General features: G+C 50.2%; 1 protein-coding gene across 2 annotated transcripts in view; it reads left to right on the top strand.

The window, feature by feature from the left end:
* LOC142576684 (uncharacterized) overlaps positions 1–25,053 on the top strand; it is a 268,560-nt gene that overhangs the window by 224,853 nt on the left and 18,654 nt on the right. The window contains exon 5 of one of the 2 annotated variants that reach the window (XM_075686915.1): positions 19,738–19,788. The exons of the other annotated variant lie outside the window; for it this stretch is intronic. Coding sequence (XP_075543030.1) covers positions 19,738–19,788 — 51 coding nt within the window. The remainder of the gene's footprint in view (positions 1–19,737; positions 19,789–25,053) is intronic. 2 annotated transcript variants of the gene reach the window in all.

The following is a 25,053-nucleotide window of genomic DNA, read 5'->3' as shown; positions in this document are numbered from 1 at the left end:
AGGGCTGCAATATGGGCTCGTTGGTAATGCATCTTCAAAGGCTGTACGGTAGCGCAATTGAAAGACGGGACAAAAGAAGACACAGGGACACACAGCGCTGTGTGTGTCCCTGTGTGTCTTCTTTTGTCCCGCCTTTTAATCGCGCTACCGTACACCACAAAATATAGATGCTTCCTTTGTATGTCGATGACCTTTTCATGACGGAGGTACATCAGACAAGTTTAGGCGGGTGCTATGTTAACGTGTGTTATGTCTTTAACACTTTCGTGTTAAAGACACAACAACACGAACAATCAACGAAATAAATATTGTAATGAAAAAGAACGACTGCACGTAGGCAGCAGGATTGCCGACAGCATCGCGTGCCACAGATGGTCGAGCTTAGAGAATGTGCTCAGTGGAGCGCTCTAACCATTTTCAGCCCGTCGTTTAGTAAACTTTCTTTATAATTGGTCGATGTGCTGGGTCTCTTTCAGCTCTACCATCCTGGAACTCCGCACTCGGATGCTATCTTCCGCCACGCCAGACGCCGACGAGCAGACGCTCCCGTCACTGCCTGTTACCTGCGCTGGCTCTATTCATCAGCGGTATCCTGCCATCTACAGCGGGATGGATGGATGGAAACAACTTTATTTTGAATCCGGCAAATTTGACGACCCGGGCTCAGGTCTCCCATGAGGGGACTTCGAGGCCTTGCCTCGTCGCCACCTCTCGGGCTTGCTGGACAGCCCACTCTTGTGTCTTGAGGTTGGAGCTGCGCAGAGCGGCGGCCCACTTCGACGCAAGAGCCTCCGGAGCTACTGCCACTGTAGCTGATGTAACTCGACACTCCCACAACATGTGTGACAGCGTCGCTCTATTTTCCTGACATAATTTGCAAAGAGCAGTCGGGTATTGCGCGGGGAAAATGTGCTGCAATCGCACCGCACTGGGGAATGTTTGTGTTTGCAATTGTCGCCAGATGACTGCTTGGCGACGTTTCAGCATAGGGTGAGGTGGGGGCAGCAACCGCCTGCCTAGCTGGTAGTGCTTGGTGATGTCATTGTACCTGACCAGGCGTTCTCGCGTGTTTTGAACCAGGAGTTCCGAACTCGAAGAGGCGGTCTCCGATTCTGCGCGGCGGGTCAGTTCTCGCGCAGAGCGGTGTGCTACCTCGTTCAAGTTAATGAGGCCCTCATTGGTGGGGGTGGCGACGTGCGCTGGAAACCATATGATCGCGGTGTTATCGAAGTGCTGTCGACCAGCTTTCCTTAGTATCTGGAGAGCTTCGGAGGAAATGCGCCCCCGCGCGTGGTTGCGAACTGCTGATTGTGAGTCGCTAAAAACTACCTCGCAGAGGGGGGGTCGGTAAGCGCAAGCACAATCGCTACCTCTTCCGCTGTTTCGGGGTATTCCGTTGCGACACTACACGCGTGCGTAAGCCGGGAGCTAACGTCTACGACTACCGCCGTGAATCGGTGTTCTCGTGCGTATTCTGCGGCGTCTACAAAGCGCGCAGTCCTCTTTCCACCCAAGGAGCGCAGCAGTGTCTTGGCACGGGCCTGGCATCGGCCCCGATTAAATTCGGGGTGCAGGTTTCGAGGTACAGGGGCGACAATCAGCGTGTCGCTGAGGTCGGGTGGAAAGACCTGTTTCTGACCGTGTCGGACGTGGTAGGTGAAGCCGAGTTTCTGCAGGATGTACCGGCCCGTGGCTGTCAGAGACATGCGTTCGAGTTGAGAGGTTCTTTGCGCATCCACGATTTCCTCAAGCGTGTTGTATACCCCCAGCTGTAGCAGACGAGCAGTGCTTTTGGACTCCGGTAGGCCAAGGGCAATCTTGTAAGTCTTGCGTATAAGGGTGTTGATTTTCTCCCTTTCAGTGACATTCCAGTTGTGGAAGGCAGCCACATAAGTGATGTGACTGATTGCGAAAGAGTGTATGAGGCGCATGACACTGTCCTCCTTCATGCCCGTGTGCTTGTTTGTAATGCGTTTTATCAGGCGGGTAGCCGCTGTAACCTTGCCTTCGATTTTGCGAATAGCTTCTATGTTTGACCCGTTGGCTGTTATATGCATGCCTAGGATGCGTATCTTGGGGACTCGGGGAATGCAGGAGCCGTCTTGCGTATAGAGGATTACGTCGTCACATTGGCGCGATTAGGCTGTAGGCTTGGGCCGGCGGCGCAGGCGGTAGACGAGCAGCTCCGATTTCAGAGGAGATAGTCGGAGACCTGTGTCTTGAAGGTAGGTTTCGACTGCAGAGACCGCTGCTTGTCAAGTGCATTCTATCTGACCGTCACTGCCCTTGTTGACCCACAGGGTGATGTCATCTGCGTACAAGGCGTGATGGAGGCCATCGATCTCGTCGAGGTAGGCCGGAAGACCCAGCATCACGAGGTTGAAAAGGAGCGGGGTATGACCGATCCTTGAGGAGTGCCGGTGCTTCCTAGTGTATGTTCGTCGGATGTCATGCTGCCGACCGCGAGGGTGACTGTGCGGCGCGACAGGAAGTCTCTGACGTAGTTGTAGCTTCGCTCACCCAAGTTGAGCTTGTTTATGCGGCTCAGGATCGCTGCATGCGCTACATTGTCAAATGCCTTTTCCAGATCTAGGCCGAGGATGGCCCGGTTGCCACTAGTTGGGTCATTGATAATCTGGTGGTAGAGCAGGAGCATGACGTCTTGAGTGGAGAAGTGTGACCGGAAGCCCACCATTGTGGGAGGGTAGGCTCCAGTGTCCTCGAGGTGGTGGTTGATGTGGGAGAGGAACGCATGCTCCATCACCTTGCCAACGCAGGATGTGAGGGAAATGGGCCGCAAGTGATCGAGGCTGGACGGCTTGCCTGGCTTCGGTATCAAGACTGCTTTAGAGCGTCTTAGTCTTTTGTCTTTGTTTTGTCTTTGTCGTCTGTCTTTAGGGACAGACGACAACGACGTTTAAGATTGGATTGGGTCCTACGAGCGAGTGAGCGCTTATAACGAGTAGGATGACTCGACCAAGCTAAGCAACGTCGTCTTTTATATTGCGGGCTTGGCAAATCTCTAGTTCAAGAACCATGAGGCGTATTTCGTGGTCCACGTTCAAGGCGGCTTTTATAGAGACATATAAAAGCCCGCCCCGCCATCCGCAAACTCCGAGCCGAGCAGCGCTTGCGCACACGCGCACAAGACACGGGTGAAACATTCACCAGTTACATAAAAGACATTGTCGATCTGATGAGCGACTGAAAGTACCATTTACGATGCAAGAGCTTGACGCTGCGATTTCGATTTCTCGACGCTCACCGGCACCAGGACGAGAGGGAATCACATACGCTGCACTCTGCCATCTCGGCACTGAATCACGACGTCTTCTTCTATCTTATTATAATACGACGTGGGAGACAGCAAATGTACCAGATTGTTGGAAATGCAGTCGCGTTGTAGCGCTGCTTAAACTGGGGAAATACCCTAACGAGCTTTCCTCCTACAGACTGATCGCCTTAGCCAGTTGCGTCGGCAAAGTAATGGAAAGCATGGTCTTGTCAAGGCTTGAATGGTTTCTAGAGAGAAATAATTGCTTTCCTGATTTTATGCATGGATTTAGAAGAGGCAGTTCTTCCATCGACGGTGTTATCGACTTGGTCTCCACTGAACAAGAAAGAAGTCGCCGTCGGTTAGTTGAAGCTGTTTTTCTGGATATTAAGGGTGCATACGACAATGTACTCCATTGTGCAATCCTTGATGCATTAGAAGATTTAGACGTCGGTGGCCGACTATATGCATCGATTGTTAGCTGGCTCAGTGGCCTCGCGGTGTATATGTCGACAAGTGATGGCGACACCAGACAGTACCATATACATCGAGGTGTTCCACAAGGAGGAGTTCTCAGTCCAACTCTTTTCAATGTTGCATTGATTGGCCTTGCATCAGAACTTCCTAGCGCGGTGAAGATTAGCGCATATGCGGACGACATATGCAAATGGACATCTGGAGCCACCCGTCACCAAATACGTGCTAGGCTTCAACGTGCAGTGACAATCACAGCTAAGTATCTGCGGCGTCAAGGCCTCCAATTCTCAACAGAAAAATGTTCCGTGATTACATTCACGCGAAAAGAAATGACCAGGTATCCTATAATCGTTAATAGAGTAGCGATACCTACGGTTACACACCACAGATTCTTTGGCTTAGTCATAGACCGGAGATTACCTTGGTCAAAACACGTCGCCGCACTGAAGTGAAAGCTGAAGAGTTTTGTTCACGTCCTTCGCGTCGTTGCAGGAGCAAGACGGGACCCCTCGGAGTCGTCATTACTCCAATTGTACCAAGCACCATCCATAGGGTATATACGGTACAGCATTCCGGCGCTCTCAAGCATGGGACTTAGCTGTGCGTGCGCGCTGGAGAGCATTCAAGCTCAAGCATTGCGCACATGTTTAGGCCTCCCACGATGCACGTCAACCAATGGAACAATAGCGGAAGCTCGTGCTTGTCCTATAGAGATATACTTCCTCTGCGAGCCTCTTTGAATGTACCTTCGCGTGTTGACCCGACACAGGCACCATCCTCTGTCATCGCTCCCTGCCACCCACCCAGGTTACAGCTTTTCAAGGACTATATCGTGCCATCAGAGTGTTGTGCCGTCAAGATTTTCCCCCGCCTGTACATCGAGAATACTACCATGGGTTCTGCCTAAACCTTTCGTTACACTGCAGATCCCTGGAATTGCTAAAAAGTCATCCATTGCATTTATTGGCCTCAAGCAACTTATTCTGTTGCACATTTCTGCAGAGTACGGAAATACTGCACACGTGTACACCGATGGCTCTGTCACACCATAATGCTTCCACTGTAGCCTTCGTCATTCCACATATGGATCATGGATCAACATCAACTGCCGCAGAACTTGTTGCTATCCGGGAGGCACTTCGATTTCTCTCCGAGGAGCCTCCTCACGCATGGACGATATTCTGCGATTGCAAGCCAGCTCTTCAAATGATTGACTGTGTCTTCAGACGGGGCCCGTATTATTCCATGGCTATAGAAATTACAGAACGCCTCGACCACGCAACTAGAAATGGCCACAATGTCACCTTTCAGTGGATACTCTCACATTGTGGCCTGATCGGGAACGAGCAGGCAGACGGTGAAGCGAAATCTGCTTTAGATAATGCTTGTGAAGTACGCATTCCATTCTCACGTACAGACACAAACGCCCTACTTCGTCGCGTAGACCGCAACTCTACGTTAGAACACTGGACCCACCCAGATCGACGACACAAGCGATTACACAAATGGGACCAAGAAATGAAATTTCGTATGCCTCACAAGCTCAAAAGAAGCCACACGAGCATGGTGCACCGGATTCGCCTTGGTGTCGCATTCACCAACCGTTATAGACATATGATAGGTGCCAGTGATACTAGCCGAAACTGTGAATGCTGTGAGGCGCCAGAAACACTTGAACATATATTTTGTGTGTGTCCCGCCTACGAGCAAGAATGACAGCAACTTGTCTCTGCCATTGCAAAGATCCATGAGAGACCGCTATCGGACGAGTTTCTTTTAGGTCCTTAGCCTAATGAAACAGCGCAGCCCTGGTAACAAGAGCCGCTATAGCTTTTCTCCAAGCCACTGGGCTGGACGCACGGCTTTAGAGAGGCAACAGCTCTGTGAATTTGTATATACGAATCTCTTCCTTATCATCATTCATCAGCCCTTTCCCTCCCCGTCCCTCTTCCCCAGTGTAGAGTAGCAGGCCAGAGCAAGTTATAGCTCAGGCCGACCTCTCTGCCTTTCTGTAAATAAATTTCTCTCTCTCTTGTCGATCTATGTAAACGAATATATGCCACTATGTCGCAAGCGGACCGAATAAATCACATTATGAAAGGAATTGATGGTGATGTCTTCCAAATGCTACCGGCCAAGAACACGAACATTGTTGCCGACGTTATCACCATCTGTCAAAGCTACAACGAGCTACGCTAACAGCGATTACGTAGATCAAGGTCTTTGTCTGCGAAGAATTCGCACGACACATGTCCCTGGTACCCTTCACTCAGTCCTTTGCCATCCGCTCTGCGCAACGTCATTCAAGGGGAAGTCGCTGACGCACTGCCGGTTGCTCCCCAGCAGCCACTTGCGGCCGCTCCGCTCACTTATGCTACAGTAGCTGGCAGGCCACGCCAAGTGCCGATACGACCCATTAAGGAGGTCGTGCGCCCCCCTTCTCCACCCATCCCCTGGGCCAGCCCTCCTGTTGCCAACCTGTGGTACACGCACGACAGTCGGCCTATACGCTTTGCATGTAGGTATCCCGAACACGTCGCAAGGTTCTCCCGCCGGGCGCAAACACTCGACAACGATGTCCGGGTGCCTCTTTATCTGGTCGACTACAATGCACACTACACTCCCTCCGACCCACCGTAACTAGTACTCTGACTGATCGTCCTTTCTTCAACCATCGTCACTCGCCAACCTTACGTTGTATGTCGCTTTCACCGATGCGTCGGCGGCCCGTCACTAACGACGAGGGGTACTAGACGACGCAGCTCCCGAGGCAACAACTGCGGAAGTTTCTAAATGCCGAAGTCCTCGTTCCTTACCTGCTAATGTTATTGACGTCTTTGTCGAAGGTGTCGCTGCAGTCGCTCTTGTTGATACCGGCGCAGCTGTTTCTGTTATACTGAGATGCCAGCTTTTGCCAATCACTTCGTAAGGCAACGTAGCCTCTTCTTGGATTATAACTTCCGACTGTAATCGCTGAACCTGTCAAACCAATCGCAGCGTGTACAGCCCGTGTCCTGATTGAATACGTCATATACACTATAGAAATTATGGGGCTCTCCATCGCACTCCCCCGCAAATATTCTAGGATGGAATTTCCTCTCTTGCCACATCACTGTAATCGATTGCGCTCACGCTGAGGTAGGATTGACCCCGCTCAGTGTCCTCGCCTTCATTGATCCTCATTCTTTTGCTAAACTTGTCGTCAAGGGAGACACCAATATACCACCGTGCTCGTCATTACTTGTACCAGCCTGAAATGGTGCTATCTACGATGGAACAGTCTTGTTCACGCCATCCGACCTTTTCGTTGCTCGAAAAGCCCCTCCTCTGCCTTTTGCTATTCTAGACCTCACCGCCGGTTTCAGCACAATGCCCTTTTATAACACGCTTTCATGCCCGCTCACATTGCTTCGTCACGAATGCCTTGGCCACGTCGAGACCATCGATTCTATGCAGATCGCATCCGTCTTCGACGAGGCGCCCTATAAGGCCGTCCATGACCTGAGCACCCTCTCTGATCCTGATCCAACATCTACGGTTGTCTTCTGCCCATTCATCGCCGAGCATCTGAGACCCTCGCAGCGATGCCAGCTTCTTACCATTCTACAGCACTTCCGAACTTCTTTCGACGTCGCACACGCCTTCTTAGGCAGCACATCAACAGTCGAGGACGACATCGACACTGGCTCCCACCCACCGGTGCGCGAACTTCCTTATCGCGTATCCGCTGCGGAACGCCGCGTGATTTCCCATCAGGTTGACGACATGCTCGGACGAGGTGCGATTAAACCTTTTCAGGGCCCATGGGCTTCTCCTGTGGCATTTGTGACAAAGAAATACGGTTCTATACGCTTCTGTGTAGATTTTCGGCTCCTAAACAAGGTCACCCTTAAAGGTGTTTACCCATTGCCGCGCATTCATGATGCTCTGGACTGCTTACAAGGTGCCGAGTTCTTCTCTTCATTGGTCTTGCGGTCAGGCTACTGGCAGGTCCCGATGGCGAAGGCCGATCACCCAAAAACTGCTTTTGTTACACCAGATGGCCTATATGAGTTCACCGTCATGCCTTTCAGACTTCGTAACGCGGTTGCTACGTTCGAAAGGATGGTGGACAGCGTTTTGCGCGGCCTTAAATGGAAGATATGTCGAAGTTACCTTGACGACATCGCGGTGTTCGCCCCTGACTTTGCAACACACCTGCGTCGCTTTCCGCACGTGCTGAGTTCCTTGATCAACGCCGGTCTGTAGCTTAATCCCAAGAAATGTCACTTTGCCGCACGCAAGTTCACAATTGTCGGCCTTGTTGTGTCCAAGGATGGCATTCTTCCGGATCCTGAGAAATTGGGGGCCGTTTCTGCTTTTCCTAAGCCCACTACAATGGAAGAACTTTGCAGTTTCATCGGCTTGCACTCTTATTTCGCATCGTTCAAAATTTCGTATCGGTATGCTATCACCCCTCAGGCATTTGCTTAGTGGCGCCAAAGACCTCTCATCGTGGTCCGCTGCCTGTGACCATGCGTTCACCACCTTGCGGCGTCTTTTCAAGACGCCGCCTATTTTTCATCATTTTGACCCTCAAGCTCCCACTGAAGCACACCGACGCAAGTGGTGCAGGCCTGGTTGCTGTTCTCGCACAGTGTCATCCTGGTCAGGCATAATACGTCGTGGCTTATGCTAGCCGCACGTGGACCAAGGCGGAGGGTAATTACAGCGTAACGGAAAGGGAATGCTTGATCATCGTCTGGGCGCTGGGAATGTTTCGCCCTTATTTATATGGGCGCGCTTTTGACGTAGTGACCCACCACCATCCGCTGTGTTGGCAACCTCGCTCAATGGCCCCTGCGGATCCAGGAGTACGACATACGCGTGGTGTATCGTTCCGAGCGTAAACATTCAGACGCTGACGCTCTTTCCCGCACACCACTCTCGCTAGAGACCACTGGTGAGCCCTTCTGCGAGCGCACGTTGTCGTCTCTTGACTTTGACACAACTGCTGCCGAACAACACAATTACCCCTGGATTGTCCCATTTTCTACCTTATCTCAGATACCTAAACAGTTCTGGCCTCTCGAACACTTCGGCACCAAGTTTCTCATTTTCTGATCCGTGATCAGCTCCTGTACCGACGCAACTATGCAATAGAGGGACGTACGTGGTTTCTCGTCATCTAGAGAGTCTGGAGATCCTGGTTCCACTCGGTACTCCAGTGTGTCCACTCCGGGATTTTTAAGACATATTAGCGACTTCGGCATCGCTACTACTGGCGGGGGACGTGTACCTTCGTTACCTTCTTTCGGAACTTCATCCGCTCTTGCCGTGAATGTCAGCAACGCAAATCTCCGCCGCACCTCCCAGCCGGTGAACTCCAACTCCTACCATGCCCATAACAACCTCTTGATTGTGTCGGTGTCGATCTATATGGTCTACTTACTTTGACTACGTCCGGAAACCGGTGGATTACAGTAGCCGTAAACCACTTACCACGCTATGCAGAGAACGCTGCCCTCCAAGTTGCTACAGCGCAGGAAATAGCCACTTTTATAATACGCCGTTTGTGCTTCGTCATAGAGGCTCTCGTGAACCCCTCAGCGATCGAGGCCGCGCCTTCCTGTCTGAACTCGTTGAAAAATTGCTTGATAAATGTGCTATTGTTCATCGCACATGTACCGTCTATCACCCGCACACCAATGGGGCCACGGAATCGCATCTTTGGTGGTATTCTCGCTATGTACAATGCTTCCCACTACTGCGATTCGGACCTAGTTCTTCCCCGTTCGTCACCTACGCCTACGATACTGCAACGCAAGCCACTGTCGGTTTCTACCCCTTCTATCTTCGTTATGGCAGTGATACTTCTCATACAATCGATACAATTCCGCCCTACTGCCTAGACCTATCAGAATGCCTGCCAATCTTGGACGCCGCAAGAGAAGATAAATATCGTCAGTTGGCTCGCCGTTTCAATGCAGACGATCAGAAACACCAAAAATCAGAACCCCCCCCCCCCCCCCCCCAGTGCTCGCAACTCCACTCCAACTTTTCTACCGGGAACCCTCGTTTGGCTGTCCGTACCGACCGGCACACCAGGACTCGCTTAAAAAATTCTTCCTAAGTACGATGGACCATACCGTGTTTTGCAGCGAATTTCTCCCGTCAACTACCTCACAGAGCCACTGACAACGCCGTCTGACATGCGTCGTCGTAACCGCGAAGTTATCTACGTGCAGCGGCTGCGGCCTAATCTTGAGACCAAGTCACAAGGATGGCTCCTTTCTTTTACCCGCCGTGGTTACTTAGTGGCTATCGTTTTGGGCTGCTAAGCACGAGGTCGCGGGATCGAATTCCGGTCACTGCGGCCGCATTTAGATGGGGGCGAAATGCGAAAACACCTGTGTACTTAGATTTAGGCGCACGTTAAAGAACTCTACGTGGTTCAAGTTTCCGCAATCCCCCACTACGGCGTGCCTCATAATCAGATCTTGGTTTTGGCACATAAAACCCTATTATTTAGTTTGGCTCCATCTTACAATGGGGACATTGTAACGAAGACCGCTTGGACGTAGGCAGGATTGCCAAAAGCATCGCATCGTGCCGTAGATGTTCGAGCTCAGAGGCTGTGCTCGGTCAAGCGCTTTATCCGTCCTCGGCCCGTCGTTGTAATAAACCTCCTTTATAATAAATAGTTCGTATTGGTGAACAATTATGAAAAATAGTTGGAGTTTTGCCCAAGAGGCGAAGCATCGATTGCGATAGCAAATTAGCAGACAGTCATACAAGGTATGAAAAGTACTTTTGTTGGTCATATGAGCTTGCAAACATTCATCATCACCATCATCATCAGCCTGGTTACGCCCACTGCAGGGCAAAGGCCTCTCCCATACTTCTCCAACAACCCCGGTCATGTACTAATTGTGGCCATGCCATGCCTGCAAACTTCTTAATCTCATCCGCCCACCTAACTTTCTGCCGCCCCCTGCTACGCTTCCCTTCCCTTGGGATCCAGTCCGTAACCCTTAATGACCGTCGGTTATCTTGCCTCCTCATTACATGTCCTGCCCATGCCCATTTCCTTTTCTTGATTTCAACTAAGATGTCATTAACTCGCGTTTGTTCCCTCACCCAATCTGCTCTTTTCGTATCCCTTAACGTTACGCCTATCATTCTTCTTTCCATAGCTCGTTGCGTCGTCCTCAATTTGAGTAGAACCCTTTTCGTAAGCCTCCAGGTTTCTGCCCCGTAGGTGAGTACTGGTAAGACACAGCTATTACATACTTTTCTCTTGAGGGATAATGGCAGCCTGCTGTTCATGATCTGAGAATGCCTGCCAAACGCACCCCAGCCCATTCTTATTCTTCTGATTATTTCCGTCTCATGATCCGGATCCGCCGTCACTACCTGCACTAAGTAGATGTATTCCCCTACGACTTCCAGTGCCTTGCTGCCTATTCTAAATTGATGTTCTCTTCCGAGACTGTTAAGCATTACTTTAGTTTTCTGCAGATTAATTTTTAGACCCACTCTTCTGCTTTGCCTCTCCAGGTCAGTGAGCATGCATTGCAATTGGTCCCCTTAGTTACTAAGCAAGGCAATATCATCAGCGAATCGCAAGTTACTAAGGTATTCTCCAGTAACTTTTATCCCCAATTCTTCCCAATCCAGGTCTCTGAATACCTCCTGTAAACACGCTGTGAATAGCATTGGAGATATCGTATCTCCCTGCCTGACGCCTTTCTTTATTGGGATTTTGTTGCTTGCTTTATGGAGGACTACGGTGGCTGTGTAGCCGCTATAGATATCTTTCAGTATTTTTACATACGGCTCGTCTACACCCTGATTCCGTAATGCCTCTATGACTGCTGAGGTTTCGACAGAATAAAACGCTTTCTCGTAATCAATGAAAGCTATATATAAGGGTTGGTTATGTTCCGCACATTTCTCTATCACCTGATTGATAGTGTGAATATGGTCTATTGTTGAGTAGCCTTTAAGGAATCCTGCCTGGTCCTATGCTTGACAGAAGTCTAAGGTGTTCCTGATTCTATTTGCGATCACCTTAGTTAATAGTTTGTAGGCAACGGACAGTAAGCTGATCGGTCTATAATTTTTCAAGTCTTTGGCGTCCCCTTTCTTATGGATTAGGATTATGTTAGCGTTCTCCCAAGATTCCGGTACGCTCGAGGTCATGAGGCATTGCGTATACAGGGTGGCCAGTTTCTCTAGAACAATCTGTCCACCATCCTTCAACAAATCTGCTGTTACCTGATCTTCCCCAGCTGCCTTCCCCCTTTGCATATCTCCCAAGGCTTTCTTTACTTCTTCCAGCGTTACCTTTGGGATTTCGAATTCCTCTGGACTAATTTCTCTTCCATTATCGTCGATGGTGCAACTGGTACTGTCTCATCCATATTAGTAATGATATTGCCGGCTTTGTCTCTTAACGCATACATCTGATTCTTGCCAATTCCTAGTTTCTTCTTCACTGTTTTTGGCTTCCTCCGTTCCTGAGAGCATGTTCAATTCTATACATATTATACTTCCTTATGTCAGCTATCTTACGCTTGTTGATTAACTTCGAAAGTTCTGCCAGTTCTATTCTAGCTGTAGGGTTACATGCTTTCATACATTAGCGTTTCTTGATCAGATCTTTCGTCTCCTGCGATAGTTTGCTGGTATCCTGCCTAACGGAGTTACCACCGACTTCCATTGCACACTCCTTAATGATGCCCACAAGATTGTCGTTCATTGCTTCAACACTAAGGTCCTCTTCCGGAGTTAAAGCCGAATACCTGTTCTGTAGCTTGATCTGGAATTCCTCTATTTTCCCTCTTACCGCTAACTCATTATTCGGCTTCTTATGTACCAGTTTCTTCCGTTCCCTCCTCAGGTCTAGGCTAATTCGAGTTCTTACCATCCTGTGGTCACTGCCGCGCACCTTGCCGAGCACGTCCACATCTTGTATGATGCCAGGGTTAGCGCAGAGTATGAAGTCTATTTCATTTCTAGTCTCGCCGTTCGAGCTAAGTTAACAAGCATGGTGTTAGCGCACGCAGCAAACATGAACACATCACACAGGATCACTGCGGACACTCGCTGTCATAACGCTGGCGTTAGGAAGCGCGGCAGCAGCAGCGAGCGAAGTGACCTTCGTGCTGTCTATTGCTTCAACGCAAACTGCGCGCCGAATACATACAGCACGCACAAAGCTGCCAGCCGTCGACGCACCTAGACTGCCCCCATCGCAGATCGCTATCAACATACAGCCATCACATACACTGCCGCAGCCGGACTAGTACGCCGCCCTCTGCCTCCCCTCCCCCGGTGTTCACAACAGTGGGTGCTTCGCGCGCGACAGAAGACGGCGCAGTTCCTTTTCGCTCTCCTCCTTTTCGCGCGGGTGTGATAGAGCCGCAATCGTCGGCTCCGCTCGCACGCTTTCACACACACAGACAGCGAGGACGCGCGGGGATCGCGTTTTCGCCCTTTATACGAAACATTACGCTGACGCCTACGCGAGAAGTGCATCTGGAGTGTCCATATAATTCCATCACAATAAAAATCCTTCCGACTGCAGAACAGATACCGAAATTACGCACGCTCGGCTACAGTCTTCGGGAAAGGGAACCACCGCTTTTGTACAACTGCATCGATGAAATCGAAGACTTCCCTTATGGAGCGGCTTACAGACGTTTAGTGACGACCAATGTAACAGTCTGAACCGACGCTTCTCTGGTAACTCCCAGTCCCGTAGGATCGGAGGGCGCAGATGATTTGCTGTTTGACTGTGAGCGAATGAGGCTCGCCAAGCAGTCCCCGCAGACGTGGCTTGCCCCTTATAGATCGTCGGACAGCCAGTGGCCCGACATTTTCTACAGGCAGAAGTGACACTGGAGCTCTTCCTCGGGCATATTGAAGTTTGCCGCCTCTGGAAGCGATTGCCCAAGCTGCTGATGCCGTCACCATGACAATTCCGAATTCAATTCGGGAGGCTTTCACTATTCACAAGTTTTGCCCAAGTTCCGCTGCCAATCAAAATCATAGTCCACGCGCCGGATGTGGCGTGGAACGCTTTGTGCGTACACGCTACGCACGACTTCGGCACGTACAAAATCCTTACAGGCTATAACGATGCTGAAGGACGGCTAGCAGTCTTGACCATTAATTTCAACAGGTACAACGCATATATTTTATCGCTGATGGATCCGAGCACCACTGTTTAATACAAATACGCAGACACTCGCTGTCAAAACGCTTGCGTGAGAAGCACGGCAGCAGCAGCGAGCGAAGTTACATTAGGCCTGCGTATCGATTCAATGCAAACTGAGTGGCGAGAGCACAGCACAGCTTTCAAGATGCGGCGCGTGCGGCCGCACGCCTCTGCGCAAAGTACACAGCTGCTGGTGGAGTAGAAACCACTCTCACCTCAGTCCGGCGCTGCCTCCCCGCATTTCTCCCTCTCATGCGTGAGATGGAGCCGCGATCGTCAGTTCCTCTTCCGCCCGGTCGCCAAATACGCGGTTGTTGCCGGAGCCCCACGCCGCGGCCCCCCTCCCGCCCATCCATTCCCACACGACCTTTCGCGTGAGGGAAGACGGCACGCTTGCTCTCCGCTTTCCTCCTTCGCGTGCACCAGATTCGGCCGCGATCGTCAGCTCCCCTTACGTACTTTCAGTGGTACGCACAGCATACGGAGCGCGGCGACGGTGTTGTTCTCTTATCGCAATAAAACAAAGCAGCAAGCTCAGAACGTAAAATTCTTCAGTGGAAAACGCTTCTCACTTCCGCCGTCTGCCGTGTGCAAGCCGTCATCTGCTACATTAGCCAAGATTGCTGTTTCTGAGAAACGAAATGGTGTATTTGTATATAGGCGACAATGCGCTTTCTTTGCTTGTTTTCTACCTTCAGACAGCATAGCGACCGACATATGGTGAAGAGTGCACATTCCAGGCCGCGTTATCACTATATGGTGAACCGCAAACTACTTAGCCCGACTCGGCTGCATGAGAAGCGGTTAAATATTCCGATCATAATGACTTATGACAAATCGTCTAGCCATTTCAATTACTCAGGTATGCTATGAATGCTCTTCCTTCTAGCATCCTTGTATACGTCTCTTTGGTCTTCCCTATCCACCTTGTACTGCTGTCTGTACCTACATTGGTTCGGGTCATATCAGTCTACTCCCAGCTTTTCTTCCACCAGTACTTTAAACGTCTCTTGCTTATATGGACTGCTGACCGGCGGTTGATACTTCCGTCTGCTTGAAATCGAAGCACTCGAAGTTGTACGATAGGCATCGGTCTCTCTGCGTGAATCCCTTGGCATTCCATTAAGATATACTCAGTGGTGTCCGGATTTTTGATGCAGCGTACACATGTCTCATTTAATTGCGAACGTTAGCTCCGGTATGTTTCCGTCCTTAGGCAACCAACTCGATCCTCAAATAGCAATGGCACTTCCCTTCGTGCTATCGTACAGATATTCCCTTCTAATTTATTTTTTTCTCATTCTTCTTAATCTTCACGGTATTTTTCGTTTCAATTCTGAGAATCCACTTCGCTGTTTATGCTTTTCTCACTTTCTTTCTGATTACACCTGGTTGTCTAATTACACTTTCAATTGCCCTGTACTTGGTTGCCAGGAGCGATGCGCTTGCCAAAGGTGGTCGCTTGCACGACGCAAGCGTCTGTACTCCCATCGATCGTTCACTCCGTTGCTTAGTCACACCACGTGATGGTATGTAATGAAACTTTGAGGTGCCGCGTTGCGTGCGTTTTTTTTCATTACTGAAAAAAAGAACGCGGTTGTCATAGCTTCTGATAAGGTGAAAAGTACTTAATGTCGATTGCAATACGGATGCAGCAATAAAAAGCACGAAAAGTCGTTGAGCGCTTGTAATGTTAAACCAAGGTTACCTAAACGATTGTTTTAAGGAAATCAAGTCCTGAAACTCAAATGCAAACAGCACCCTAAAGCGATGGAAACGCTCTGAACCGAAATGTGAAAAAGATAATCATAGGCCCAAACGACGGCTGGGGGGGGGGGAATGAGGCAATAAGAAACTTCGTAAGAAGCACGAAATTTGTAAGCTGCGCCTTCATTGTAATACCAAGCTTTGGATTAAAAAATTCTTCCCCAGCCACGTTGAACAACTCCAGATTTGGGAGCACATATGAAGCTACACTGCCGTAATATTGGGCCTTCCACGTACAGGGATCAGTATTAGGGTCGCTCCTCTTCACAACTTGCACTGACGACATAGCCAGTAACATTAATTCTAATATACGACATTTCGCCAATGGCTGTGTGATATACAGACAAATAACTAAGCCGCTTGACGTACTGCTTCTATAGGGCCATATAATATGTTCACATGAGTGGGGCATATGGTGTAAAATGGAGATCAACATTGACAAAACGAAGCTGCTTACGTTTTCTATGCTCGCTAATACTGCTGGGAACCTCCATTTAATAAATGACAGCATAATCGCAACAATACAATCATTTAAATATCTGGGTGTGCACTTCATATAACGTGGCATATTCATATTTAGTATAATGGAAATAAGGCTTATAAAAATTAGGTCCTAACACGCAATTTGTTAGCTGCGAATTCGGAAAGGATGTTACATGCTTACACAACAATAATTATATCAGCATTAGAATACAATTCATTAATATGACACCTAAATAGCCTGTACACTTCAAGGCGGCCTATGAACACATACATTTTTTACTATGAAAGCGTATCGGTGTTGAAGCGAATTTTTAACCTCTAGAACCTTGACACATGACATTCCTTCATTCGATGCATTACAGCCATACAGTTTTTGCCCCTAGGAATATCCTCAGGCGCCTCTCTTGGGGCAAAGGTCAATGTCTGAAAGTATAACCAATTTTTGCAAGAACATTGAAATGTGAGAACTCACCAATGGTGTTGTCATTAAAAGAGTATAATGATTTACAGGAATAAATGAATACCCTTACTGCTGTATCGTCTTTTAATGCATAATTACTGGTGCATCTGGCTAGAGCCGACATTCACCAACCTTATTCTCATCTTTCTGCAGAAAATAGATAATTCATATAGTATACCTCTCTCTTACAATAGAGCTGTTAGAACCTCGCTGGGTTTCTCTTGACGTGCGCAGCTCCGCCGAGCTGGTGGAGGGAAAGCTGAGCGAAAATGAAAGCAGAGTATAAACACAGCCTTGCGGAGCATAGCGACGGGGCGAGGGTGGGTGGAGCCTAGCGGGGGAGAAGAAGCGGCTCGCACGAGCAACACGGCCCGGATTGACGTGCGCCCTCTAGAGAACTTAAGGACTTCTGGCTGTACCCTTTCCCCTTGAGCTATGTCACGCAAAAGAGGCCCACATAGAAGTTCCGTGCAGCGTGCTACGAAGCTACGAGCGGCGCACCTGTGCTCAAAATGAGAGGCGGGAGATCGAGTGGGCGACGACGGCGATAACTATTCGATTAGTTCCGGGAACCCTGCGCTGCTTGGATAGCTTCGGGATTAGAAAAGTCCTGGCATGCTTTGACATGCTTCCGAGCGCACTTTTTTTTTTTCTGGACGTGAACCATGCATGTAGTATCTACGCTTGTGCTGCGATTGTGGTTGTGTGTCCGGCAAGCCTTCATTGCCGCGGAATGTGGATTACGTTCATGCCAAGGTATGCCTAATAAGTGCTGCGTGCCCAGTTGCTGGAGCAATTACAAATCGGGGCCGAAAAATCGTGCGTTCATGTTTCCGCATGATCTATGACAGGATATTGGGTGCCAATGATAAGGCAAAGAAGAGAAAAGCTGGAATTCTGCGGAATAAGGCAGGTGTTTCTTTTTAAATAGTTGCACGAATCTTTTGTATCTGCATTGGTAAACTCATTTGAGTTGTAAATATGTGGACTGCGGTACTGTATGTAACAATGCCTCGAAACCGAAATTATTCGTTGAGAGCCTCATCTAGACGGGTATAAATACATGTGTCCCGAATGTGAAGAAGGGCACACCAGTGAAGTTGTCATGTGATATATGTTACGGTGCAGTGCTAACATTTTGTTGAAGAACTTTTTTGGTCACATGAGCGGCAAACTCTTTCACCCCGACGATAAATCAAGGCAATAAAGCTACTCTGAAGAAGAGGGCAGCAGTGTGACTTTTCAATAAGCGATGCTCCCTCTCATCTTTTACCTGAAATTCTTTCTCAATCCTAAGGTTGAAGCATATCATTTTTTGTGGACGGCCTTTTTAATAATGCAGCACGTAAATAGTTATGCATAGATAAAATAAACTTGGAACACCATCTGTTCTCTGCGGACCATCTGCTCTACTATGCCTAAAGAAACAATAACTGAGCTCTGGTTAACGTTGGATATAAGGGCGCGATACTTCCTTCAACCCGTCTTCCCGAGCATGCCACCGGCCTCTTCTCCGTGACGTCACTCGCCGAGCGCTCAGGCCTTCTCTTGTCTAGGTGGTGTGGCCCAGATGCGTGCCCTCTCCTGCAGCGCGCGAAGCAGGGGGGGGGGGGCGGTCAATCTGCGGAAGAGGGGTGTTCTTCTCCGACACCTGCTAGGGTGCCTCGATGTCTCGCCTCGCCCGCCGCTCCGTACAGAGTGGAGACAACGGCGGTGTGTGCTACGGCGTTGGCCACGCCAATCGCGGACGTCGTAGTAGATGCCTTTGGCGGATGCCGTAGGGTCTTTTTGCCGGCGCTCGTGTGTCTTGTGTGTGGTTTGTCACTACTTTAGTGGCGTTCCCCAGCTTCACTGGTCTCTGGTGTTTACGATAGCACATCCACACATAATGTTTTAGTTGTGAGCGATCATTTGTCAAGCACTCTCCTGATTTCATTTCTAAACGCTCCATTTCTATTGTAACTATGTTGTTCTATTCCTTAGTATTTGTATCCTTGTACCTAACGATTGTATAATACTGTCCCCCATTATATAGCGCTAAGACGCTTGAGGGCATTGAAATAAATAAATATAAACTCATCCGCTGCCATAATATATGGCGGCTCATCAGCTTATCATGCCCGCCTCGTCGCATCACACATTCAGGCCTTGGAAGAACTCTGCAACAGAGGCCCAGCAAAACGTTACGCAACGTCGAATTAACGTTTTCAAAATGGCCATTTCTTTGACGATTCTTCGCGTGATATTTATTCTGCCAGTTAACAAGCTGTCATGATTGCTATCTCAGACCACAGCCACATATTTGCAAAGCTGCACATGCAATGCACAGGGTCTTCTCAACACTACTACTCAGTTTTTTCCAACTGCTAACATTATTGCTGCCTCATACCAGAAAAAAAGGCACTAAGGAGTTCGACGTAACGTTCAGTCATCTTGATAAAAAAAGATTGTTTTTTGCGAAACTTCGACTTTCCGACAAAAATATTAGAACATGCGATATCTCGACAGCCAATAAGGCAACATGGCGGATAATGGCGACTGTGAAACTAGCAGGTGTGTCATGAACAGAGCCCCTATTCTCGGCACTTTCTTGCGCTCAATGAATGTTTTTTTTTTACAAAGAAATACAAGCATCTGCACTTGGCAGCGCCAGCAGTTAGTAACGATCTACAAATATTTAATGAGTATAGCTGTTAGCGTGTGGGTAATTTCCAAACGCTCGCCAGAGGTGAGAAGACCTACTCACAGGAATGCTGGACACCTTGTGCACGTGTCGGTGGAAGCTTTAAAATGTGTAGTACGATGGTACATGTGAGAAATATAATTTTTTAATGAACATGCATGCAGTTAAGCAGTACAGGTACTCTGAAATGGAGGAGCTGTGATGATTGCCTGTAGATGATGGGAAGGTCTTTGTATCCATCAACCGCTTAACGTTCTAGCACTGTCGTGATTCATTTTGTATTAGGTAATTAAGGGAACTTGTCTTTCGAGTTTATACACGGATTATTGACTGATTTTATTTATTACACCCGTGTGACTAAATTTGACTGTGTGTTTGTTTACTTTCAGGAAAACACCATATTCAACCACCAAATTCGGTCGAAAGGCAGGGAAATACTGGTAAGAGGCTAACAATCAATATGGCGTGTAAAACGCTACCGCAAGCCAAGCAGCGCTAGGTATCTGCATATACAGCGTGTAAAGGAGTAATGGCAGGAACACTAAGTGTAAGGCCCGGTGGTGAAGCATGCGAAAGAAGAGCACGTACTGCAGAAGGGGAAAAAGGATATGAATAACCAGCAATATTTCAAAGACAAAATTTTAGAAGAAACCATCCTCGATGATTATCTAAGGGACGAAACATGGTCAATACGCCCGTCCGTTCCGCCCTCGTCCGCCCGCGTGCGGACCGGGTTGTGCCGCCCAAAAGGCGTATCCTGTCGGAAGATTCGGTCCACGGTCAGTCCGTATGAGCGGATCGCACGCGCACTGGAAGACGCGGTCTGTTGACAATTGGAAACCATTCGGCGGAGCAAAGGTGTTCAAGGTTGGCAACTATCTTAGGCCTCAGACATCCCTTACATTAGTCAATATAATTGCAAGAGCTTCGTGGCACATTCTACGTCCCCGTTCAAAGGGATCGCTCATAACCTGCAGCCGTTCTGGCATACTTTTGCAGATGTGATTTTAATTTTCCGCATCATGGTAAAAATGCGACTCTAGGCTGTCACAATGGGCGCGTTAAGTTAGCGCGCTCCGAACTCCAAAGGAGCACGCTCGAGTGCGCTCGAGTGCGACGCCTTCGGAGCTTAACGGCCGTTTTCGCCGACTGTTTTCGGGTGCACGAACGCGCCGTCTGGCGAATGTTATGTTGCTTCCGCATCCGCTGTCGCACTTCGCGCGCTTTCCGAAAGTGGCCCCGCCGACCGTACTCCTGCAGTTATTGTTAGACGATGAAGAGGTAGAAGAACTTGACGCCCGGCGACAGAGGCAGCAGCAGCATACGTATACGATGCAAGCTCAACGTTCGCGCCAAGCTCAAAGCGCCCCCCCCCCCCCCCAACACGTTCCCGACCTCGCCTGAGAGCACAGACGCCCGGCTGCGCGGCGGCGGGAGGAACGAGTGGGCAAGGAGAACGGACTTGGATCAGTGGAAAGAGTAGGAACACGTCATTCTTCCGGAAGCCGTAGCAGGCGCGCGCTCTCGTGCACCGTTTCCAGGATGGGGCGCGCAGAGCGTGCTCCGCAATCACGCACCGGAAGTCGCTTTTTAGCCGCTAAGTTTAAAAGAGCGGACTCTGCTGGCTAGTGCGCGATCGAGTGCCTTAACTTAACGCGCCCATTATGTTTTGCAGGCGCGTATGTCGCATTGGTGCCATCATTCTTGTTTGAAGTACTGAACAGTCATTTTATTTGCGCTGTCTTTTAAAAATTTATTGCAATGGCATCGCGTCGCAGCATGGGACGTATTCACGAGCGATCCTTATCAGTGCGCGCTGCCTTCGCTGGTTGAGCAAGACCCCTCGAATCATCCACCCTGCCGCGTTCTACGTCACGTGAAAACGATAGTATCGGTGGAAGTGATTCGCCCGAAATGCACGTGTTCGGCGCGATGGCGCAGCTTCTGTAGTCCTAGTGAGAGCTTGCAAGAATACGGAACACACGCACATCTGTCGCGGAATACAGCTGCGTAGGTCGCACACAGCACCCGTGTGAGGGATCGACTACAGCTTGTTGATATACTTGCATCTGCTTGCCCTCGTGTTTTCTTTCTGTATTTTTCACTCTGCCAATTTTAAGAGCGCACTTAAAGCACTTGTATACATGAAATGCCTTCTCCTTTTTTTACATATATCAAACCACCGAAGACGAAGGGAGGCAAAAACATATCCCTGAGAAATTTCATAATTTCTGCTTATAAACTTTCGAAACAACATAAGACCTTACCTGTCTCTACACGCTAAAATCGCTGTAAATACTCGTGCAAGTCATCGTGTTTCTCGTCAAATAAAGGAAATAACTTCTGTGGATTGAGGGATGACGAGGAAGTGCTGGGCGCAGTCAAAATTTCAGAAGCCGCTGTCGGCACATTCCGAGCTCCTTCCTGAAGCTGCAGCTTTAGCTGGAGGATCTCACGCTGCCTCTTGTTAGCTAAGCGCGCTAATTCAGCAGCTTCATTGATTGCCTCTCGCTCCGCAGCTCTCTCATCCCTTTGTTTTGCCTGTTAGGCCTCAATCCATCTGCGAATTTCCGCATCTGAGAATCCTAGTTCAAGTTCTATAGCCGTGACTTTCTCCGAATCCACTAATGTGTGTCTGCGCTCAAGCAAAACTGCCCTCTTTCACTGTATGTACCAGTGAATCCTGGCAGCCTCGGCAGATTGGGATGTTACTTGGTGCAGGATCGCTCCAGAAAGAGGCAGAAGCAGCACGCAAAAGCCCAAAGACACATCAGACTTGTACTGACGAACTTAACACATTGAAAACGGCACACAAACGGGAATGTTCTCAAAAATACCTTCTAGACGACATGCAGCCATATATATGTATTGGTCAAATGTAATCGACCTACAGTTCAGGCGGAAGCACGTGTCGCCGTGTGGGAGACGTCGCGGAACCGATGTCGGGCCGAAGGGTCGGACAGCAGAGTCGGACCGCCTCGCGGGGCTCAGGTGGCCCTGCGCCACAGTCGATATACCGGAGCCTCCGCGTGCCCGGTTTCCCTCCGGCGGGGTTTGCACACAGGAGCCCACAGCAGCAGCCACCGGGTCACGTCCAAACCTGGCGGGGTGGCCCTGAGGTCGCTCACCCGAACGCTAGTTCGCCCAGGTTCAGAACTACCAGCCCTCCGGGACCAGTTGCCCAGCGGAAGAGCTTGGCGAGCAAGCCTCTCAGCGGGTGACAGCGTTTATTCGGGTGGGCTAAGTCACGCGGGCGGCAACAGCTTCTATGGGCCGGACGCCCAGCCAGGAAGCTCTTTTCCCTCGAACACCGAACCTCGCGCACTGCTCACGCCACGGGCCACACTCTCTCGCGCCACGCTTTTCGAGGCGCCACTGTCGACGCTCCCAAATCGGTGTCGATGATGATTATGCCTCTCTCGCGTGTATTTGCAAAGAGTCGGCGTCCCCTTCGCAACCGCACGGCGCACTACCTTCCATATGTTTATGCTTCCCACTCCGCATACCTTATATTATCACATAGACAATTTGCCGATGACTGTCGCAATGGCCGCGTGCTTGAAACTGCGGAAGCCTGTGAAATAAGCAGAAGTAGGCGCCCATTCTGCTCGCCGCCTCCGCTGCCAAGCCGCTGCGACCATGGGTACGTTGACCTTTTCAAGTCACCGGGACAGACGTAGTTCCTTGTGGGCGGTGCACGCCGCTTGTCAGTGCAGCCACGGTAGTCAATTTACGGGTGACTGTCGCAATGGCCGTGAGCTTGAAACTGGGGAAGCCTGTGAAATAAGCAGAAGTAGGCGCCCATTCTGCTCGCCGCCTCCGCTGCCATGTAGCTGCGACCATGGGTACGTTGTCCTTTTCAAGTCACCAGGGCAGACGCGGTTCCTTGCGGGCGGTCCACACTGCATGTCAGTTCAGCCACGTTAGTCAATTTGCCGATGACTGTCGCAATGGCCGCGTGCTTGAAACTGCGGAAGCCTGTGAAATAAGCAGAAGTAGGCGCCCATTCTGCTCGCCGCCTCCGCTGCCAAGCCGCTGCGACCATGGGTACGTTGTCCTTTTCAAGTCACCGGGACAGACGTAGTTCCTTGTGGGCGGTGCACACGGCATGTCAGTTCAGCCACGTTAGTCAATTTGCCGATGACTGTCGCAATGGCCGCGTGCTTGAAACTGCCGAAGCCTGTGCAATAAGCAGAAGTAAGCGCCCACTCTGCTCGCCGCCTCCGCTGCTAAGCTGCGACCATGGGTACGTTGTCCTTTTCAAGTCACCGTGGCAGACGTGATTCCTTGCGGGCGGTCCACGCCGCTTGTCAGTGCAGCAACGTTAGTCAATTTGCCGATGACTGTCGCAATGGCCGCGTGCTTGAAACTGCGGAAGCCTGTGAAATAAGCAGAAGTAGGCGCCCATTCTGCTCGCCGCCTCCGCTGCCAAGCCGCTGCGACCATGGGTACGTTGTCCTTTTCAAGTCACCGGGACAGACGTAGTTCCTTGTGGGCGGTGCACACGGCATGTCAGTTCAGCCACGTTAGTCAATTTGCCGATGACTGTCGCAATGGCCGCGTGCTTGAAACTGCCGAAGCCTGTGCAATAAGCAGAAGTAAGCGCCCACTCTGCTCGCCGCCTCCGCTGCTAAGCTGCGACCATGGGTACGTTGTCCTTTTCAAGTCACCGTGGCAGACGTGATTCCTTGCGGGCGGTCCACGCCGCTTGTCAGTGCAGCAACGTTAGTCAATTTGCCGATGACTGTCGCAATGGCCGCGTGCTTGAAACTGCCGAAGCCTGTAAAATAAGCAGAAGTAAGCGCCCACTCTGCTCGCCGCCTCCGCTGCTAAGCTGCGACCATGGGTGCGTTGTCCTTTTCAAGTCACCGGGGCACACGTGGTTCCTTGTGGGCGGTCCGCGCCGCTTGTCAGTGCAGCTACATTAGTCAATTTGCCGATGACTGCCGTAATGGCCGCGTGCCCAAATGCGGAAGCCTGTGAAATAAGCTGAAGTAAGTGCCCACTCTGCTCGCCGCCTCTGCTGCCAAGTAGCTGCGAGCATGGGTGCGTGTTTTATTCAAGTCACTGGAGGAGACGTGGTTCTTTGTGGGTGTTCCACACCGCTTGTCAGTGCTGCCACGTTAGTCAATTTGCCGATGACTGCCGTAATGGCCACGTGCTTAAATGCGGAAGACTGCGAAATAAGCAGAAGTAAGCGCCCATTCTGCTCGCCGCCTCCGCTGCCAAGTAGCTGCGACCATGGGTACGTTGTCATTTTGAAGTCGCCGGAGCAGACGTTGTTCCTTGTGGGCGTTCCACACCGCTAGTTAGTGCTGCCCCGTTAGTCATTTGCAGATGAATGTCGCAATGACCGGGTGCTTGAAACTGCGGAAGCCCGTGAAATAAGCAGAAGTAAGCGCCCATTCTGCTAGCCGCCTCCGCTGCTAAGTAGTTGCGACCATTGGTGCGTTTTCCTTTTCAAGCCACCGGGGCAGACGTGGTTCCTTGTGGGCGTTCCTCACGGCTTGTCACTGCTGCCACGTTAGTCAATTAGCCGATGACTGTCGCAATGGCGGCGTGCTTGAAAGTGTGGAAGCCTTCGAAATAAGCAGAAGTAAGCGCCCATTCTGCTCGACGCCTCCGCTGCGAAGTAGCTGCGACCATGGGTGCATTGACCTTTTGAAGTCACCGGGGCAGACGTGGTTCCTTGTGGGCGGTCCACA

Source organism: Dermacentor variabilis, chromosome 3 (assembly GCF_050947875.1).
Source record: "Dermacentor variabilis isolate Ectoservices chromosome 3, ASM5094787v1, whole genome shotgun sequence".
Classification (NCBI taxonomy): Eukaryota; Metazoa; Arthropoda; class Arachnida; order Ixodida; family Ixodidae; genus Dermacentor; species Dermacentor variabilis.
This window is presented reverse-complemented; position numbering and strand designations above follow the sequence as displayed.